The sequence below is a fragment of the Sceloporus occidentalis genome, unplaced genomic scaffold (genome assembly GCF_023333645.1).
Source record: "Sceloporus occidentalis isolate IW3139 unplaced genomic scaffold, rSceOcc1.0.p SCAF_1, whole genome shotgun sequence".
Classification (NCBI taxonomy): Eukaryota; Metazoa; Chordata; class Lepidosauria; order Squamata; family Phrynosomatidae; genus Sceloporus; species Sceloporus occidentalis.
Window position 1 is genome coordinate 280,181,115 of NW_028316981.1, and position 6,000 is coordinate 280,187,114.

Consider the following 6,000-nt stretch of genomic DNA (forward strand, 5'->3'; position numbering starts at 1 on the left):
AGACATATTTTGCATACGTAAGAAAAGATCCTATTGGCCCTCTGGTGATGTGTAAATAAATGATGGTGGTGGTGGTGGTGGTGGTGGTGGTGTGTGTGTGTGTGTGTGTGTGTGTAAAAGCTTCTTATTCCTTCTGGGCATGCATTGGCAGTCATGGGTGAGCTTCATATCTGTGGCACAGATTGGCAGCAGATGCATATCTGATTATCATCTAGCTGCCCTTGGGAAGGCAGAACAGCTGAAACAGCCTTATCCCACCTGACAAGGATGAAGATTGCTGCTTCTTTCCCAAGTGGGCAAAGAGGGCCAGATGACACCTGGGTACAACCCTGTTGTTCAGTGGCTGAAGTATGTGTATGGAGCTGTGGCCAGGAGCCTCCAACTACCCTTGGAAAGGCATTGTGCAAGAAGGTACTGGATACCTCCTTACACAATGACTAAAAAATGAACTTATGCTGGCATAACTAGGGCTATGCCAGTGACCAATAGGGTTCTGATCTTAAGGCCCAAGTTCAGTCCCCAGCACCTTTGGCTAAGTTCTCAAGGTTGCAGAATGGGAGAAAATCCCTGCTTGAGCTCTGATTTCAGACAGAGGAGAATAGTAGATCTGTGCCTACTGCATGTTGGACCACAATCCCCTCATGTCAGCACCACGTTGGGGAAGGCTGGAGTAGGCATCAGGGTCCTAGATGGCCCAGTGGTTTGAATATCTTGTTGCCTATTAAATGAGTTTTCCAGGTGGTTTGGACTGGACCTCTTGGATCCAAAGGAATAACAATTATTAGTGTAGCTTTCTCTACATGATGGTTTCCAGATGTTTTTGGAATGCAGTTCAGCCAATACAGTCACTGGTCATGAGTAATCTGAATTGTATTCTAAAAGATTCTTCTTACTATACATTGAACAGGTTACACAGCTTTCAATGGAGTTGATTTTGAAGGCACTTTCCATGTGAACACAGTGACAGATGATGACTATGCTGGCTTCATCTTTGGTTACCAGGACAGCTCCAGCTTTTATGTAGTGATGTGGAAACAGACAGAACAGACCTATTGGCAAGCAACTCCATTCAGAGCTGTTGCAGAACCTGGGATTCAACTCAAGGTACTGGCTTGTGCCAAAAAGGGCAAAATCTCATTAGTATGCACTGAAATTAAATTGACAGGATGTTCATCAAGTGTGGTTTCTAATGTTGGTTCATTTGGGTGAATTTCGCCTATTATAGAATGGAAATTTTTGTTTCTGGTTTTCCTCAGAATTCTCTGGAAAAATATTGTTATATTGTCTGCTTTTTCTATTTGAGATGTCTTTGTACTTGTTTTTATGTAGGCTGTAAAATCAAAGACTGGGCCCGGAGAACACCTTAGAAATTCACTTTGGCACACTGGGGACACTAACGACCAAGTCAGATTGCTGTGGAAAGACCCTCGAAATGTTGGCTGGAAAGATAAAGTTTCCTACCGTTGGTTCCTCCAACACAGACCTCAGATTGGATATATTAGGTAAAGTGATGGTGCAAAAAAGGACACTTCTTTTTAAAAATTTCCTTCATTCTTTTCTTTCTTTAGCCTTGCCCACAGCTGGAATACCTCAGACTCTTCTCAAATTCAAGTTTTGACCCCAGACCCAAAAATGTTTCACACCCTTTGGCAATGAACTAGGAGACCAGGGTTTAAATACCCACTCAGCCATGGAAACCCACTGGCTGGCAAATCCCACTTTCTCAGCCTAAGCCAGGGGAAGGCAGGGACAAGCCACCTTTGAATAAATCTTGCCAACAAAACTCTTTGATAGGGTTGCCATAAATCAGAGGTGACTTGAAGGCACATTATAACCACTTTTGGCATAAAAGTTGCAAATTTCACTTGTTATGACAAATTGATAAAGTGGTTTGGAAATGAAACTTGTTTACAAAAAGAGTATGGACACCATAGAGACACTAAAGTGATGTTTTTAGGATACTTAAAATATTTTTCAGCCCCTTTCCTGCAGAGTAGATGAATCCTGCATGTTTTGAAGTGTAATTTCATAGTTAACACATTTACTGGCAGATACGTATGGTTATGATATAAAGGGAGCTGAGTAGTCATAAGCTTCTTATCTCCCCTTTACTTGGCTCTTAACATTTATCAGGATGTTTCCTCTATATTTGCAAGACACATCTTTACACTAGGGTGGCATTTATGCTGGCTTTACCACTTTTTCTGACATTGCATAAAGTGGTATCCAGTGTCTCCTTACACCATAGTTTTGCCCAAGCTGTAAAGTGTCTGATCCATAACACCTGTGTGCAACACTCCATCCCCCAAACTAAACAGCCTCACATTGGCTGCTGGGATATGCTGCTATCTGGATGGTGATTTTTGCTTTTCCAGGCCTCTATGTAAGGTTGCTGGCCAAACTGTATGTGCTCTGCTAGCCTCAAACAGGATCTTGGCCCATTCTTTTGATTGTTTTATTTCCAAATTTGTCTCTGAAGAGTCTTCATGCTGTGCGATACATGAGTGCTGAAGCCCAGGATGTAATGTGTAGATCCAAGCAATGCTGCCAGTAACAGTAATGTGGGCAGAAGAGAGATTAGCAAGAGAGAACTGAAAGACAGCAGAATACATAATCCTTCCTACATCCACCATTTCTCAGCAACATATTATATGGGATCCATACAAGTGCTGTCATAGCATATCTAGCTTGATATTTAGTTTCAATCTAAGCCTCAACAAAACCCACGTACGCTGTAGATATTGTACATACTATACATAGTGATCTAGGAGCAATGGTAGCCCTACTGTTAGGCAATATTAGATGGTCACGTTAGGCAACATATTTTGGCTGTTGTAAAAGAGGAAATATTAAGATAATTAGTTTGATTTTATTGTATTTTTACAGTCAGATAGGGGGAAAACATGATTGTGGTGTTTTCTTCCTTGTGAGCCAAGGTAACATGACTGGTGTTGGTTACTATGCACCTTGACTTGGGTGGATGTGGGGTTCAGCATTTAGCTTTGTCTTAGGATAGCAAAATGTTGTGCACTATCTTTACTTGGGAATAAGCTCTTTTGAAGACAGAGGGAAGTAGTTCTGTATGGATATATGTATCAGTAGAGGACCAGGTGACACAAATCTCACATAGACCTATCTGTTCCATTTTCAAAGGGCAAGATTTTATGAAGGCTCTGACCTGGTGGCAGATTCTGGAGTGACCATAGACACAACCATGCGTGGAGGGAGACTTGGTGTTTTCTGCTTCTCTCAGGAAAACATTATTTGGTCCAATCTAAAGTATCGCTGCAATGGTAATTGCACCATCTTCTGGTCTTTTCAAAGGAACAACTAGAAAAAGAGAAAAAAACTGCTGTAGGAGACTTGAATAATTGAGTCTGTATCTTTGCCAAATATATGAGATACTCCATGTTGAATGTGATTTAGCTTGTCTCTAGGCTACTCAGGTGTTGATGTTCATCTGCTGTATAAATGCAAAAGATACACTTGAGAGAATGACAAGTTTTCAGTTGGCTGTTACATGAAAAGAAAAACATTAATTCTGGCACAATATAGAGCATTTTGGAAATAGGAAGACAATAATGTATGCTCACAAAAATCACATCTGAATCACCACTCCCTTCTCCTTTTGTGTTATGTCTTTTTAGATTGTAAGCCTGAGGGCAGAGGACTGTCTAATTAAAAAGATTGTATGTACAGCGCTGTGTAAATTTACAGCGCTTTATAAATAAAGGTTAATAATAATAATAATAATAATAATCTGAATAGTTATGGGATGCATGGGGTGACCATAGGTTGAAGCAGGGCAGAATCCTGTGGTCATTATGCTGGTGTAACTCCTGGTTATGCTGGTGGTTTTACATTTAGTCCAGGGTTGGAATTGTGCAGCCTGAAGGCCACATGTGGTCCCAGAGCAAGCCCTGATACCTCACCAAACCACAAGGGGACCTGGCACTCCCCCAAATAAATTTAGCAAAAAAAAAAGATATTTAAAGAATTAAAAAAATTGCAAAGTTGTTACCTGCTAAATCATGATCCTCCAACATTCAAACAGCCAGAGAGGTAGCTGGAAGTCACTTACCCAAAATAATGACTGCAATGAGGCCTTCCAGAATTCTGGAGAAGCCAAAAATTGGGTTGTGCTGCCATCTGAGCTCTGGATCCTGCCCAACTGTGATCTAAATACTTGGTTAAGGAGGCATCCAGCATCTGTTTGCACAAACTATTTTCCTGTTGACCCACAGGGCAGCAGCACATTGACACAGCTCTGTTTCCCCCCTCTCCCCCCCTAACAGTTAGAATGTCTGGGAAGATACTAATCACACTGTTCCACTACCACTATACCTTCTGTCACCTCCATCCAGATGTGTACTCTAGTGGAGCTTTGTGCTCCACCAGCATTAGACATCTTAGCCATGGCCTCCTATAAGTAGTTGATTCTCGGAGCAGCAGGAGCCATCCTACTGGAAGCAATTTACAAAGAGTTTGAACAAGCACTGAAGTCAGAAACCAGCCACATGTAACTTAGTCATAGATACTAGTCATTCCAAAGGATATATACCTGCTGACGATAAAAGTAGCTCTTGTACTGTGTCTGTGTGATGTTACTTGGAAAGAAGACCCATTGAATTTTCAGGTAAATTTGCATAGGATTGAGCTACTTACCTTAGCTAATTTTATGGGTTCTTATGTTGACACAAATCCAGTCTCTGATTGACTGGCATGAAAATGTCAAGAATTCCCCTCACCATAGCAAATGTGCCATCCTCTTGCAACTGTTCTTCATTCCACTCTGAAGCTGCAAAGATAGGCAGAGCAATCCCAACCAGCCATGCACCCAGTTGGCCCTTCTCTTGGGGCAAGAGATAAGGAGGAATGGCAATTAGAGTTTTTGGCTTGGCTATCAGAACCTGCATATGTATGAGCTAGAGTTTTCTCTACTTTCTGCACAATGATGTGGTTCCCATGAAGGCCACATAGAGAGTCAATGAGGAAATGTAGGTGTTGTTCACAAATGTGTTAGTTTTATAGGTCTTGCAATGTTACTTTTGGTGATTACAACTCCCAGAAACCTGCAGTATTCTGGCTGGAAGATTTTATAGTCCAAAAAAAGTCACTTTGCCAAAATCTGTTTAAAAAGAAATTAATATCTCACCCAATCTAGATTTTCACTTAGTGTAGTATGTGGGAAGGGAATGTTTACCTCTTCATTCCTCAGATGTGATCCTGATGGAATAGCAATAGCAAGTACATTTCTATACCGCTTATCAATGTACTTAAGCACTCCCTAAGCAGTTTACAATGTGTTAGCTAATTGCCCCCAAGCTGGGTACTCATTTTAGCAACCTCAGAAGGATGCCAAACTGAGCCCCTGGCTAATATTAAACTCACAACCTTGTGGTTTGTGAGTGAGTGGCTGCAGTACAGGCATTTAACCACTGCGCCACCAGGGCTCCTAAAGATTCCCTTTCACTGGATTTAGAAGAAAAACTCCCATTTAGTGGTGATGGGAGCCTTTCCCCCTAAGAGTAAGTTCAGTGCAGGAGTGCAATGGGGATTTTGTCAGGATTGTGACTGGAGTGGGACAAAACAAAGAACTGAGCCATGACACATGGTTTCATCATATTTGATTAGTGAACAAGAGAGTGGATTTTTTTTAAAGAAAAAAAGCTTTATGCTTGTCTCTTAACAGATATACAGCATTTACTAATCTAAAGTTTGAAAATAAAATGCTCATTAGTTTAATAGAAACAATAGAACAGAGACTGATCTTTTGTCTCCCTTCCACTTTTCAGATACCATCCCAGAGGACTTCCAGGAATTTCAGGCTCAACAGTATGGAGTTGGAGATATTTAAGAAATGCTGGGAATCCAAGTGGCTACGGCAAACAATAAAGCAGTATATATTAAATGTGTATATTATTTTCTTTTGGTGCAAGCCCACACATTTGTTCTGATTGGTATAAAACTGTCAGACCATTTTTAATGTACATATATATA

The 6,000-nt window shown here is 40.9% G+C and overlaps 1 protein-coding gene across 5 annotated transcripts in view; it reads left to right on the top strand.

Annotated features, from left to right (window-relative positions):
• THBS4 (thrombospondin 4) overlaps positions 1 to 6,000 on the top strand; it is a 71,347-nt gene extending 65,347 nt beyond the window's left edge. For 4 of the 5 annotated variants that reach the window (XM_089512957.1, XM_089512995.1, XM_089512986.1 and 1 more), the window contains 4 exons: positions 908 to 1,104; positions 1,330 to 1,502; positions 3,154 to 3,293; positions 5,796 to 6,000. In XM_089512957.1, the coding sequence (XP_089369083.1) occupies positions 908 to 1,104; positions 1,330 to 1,502; positions 3,154 to 3,293; positions 5,796 to 5,857 (572 nt within the window). In that variant the 3' untranslated portion in view covers positions 5,858 to 6,000. Of the gene's footprint in view, positions 1 to 907; positions 1,105 to 1,329; positions 1,503 to 3,153; positions 3,294 to 5,795 lie in introns of those variants that run through there. The other variant, XM_089512966.1, reaches the window with a different exon arrangement.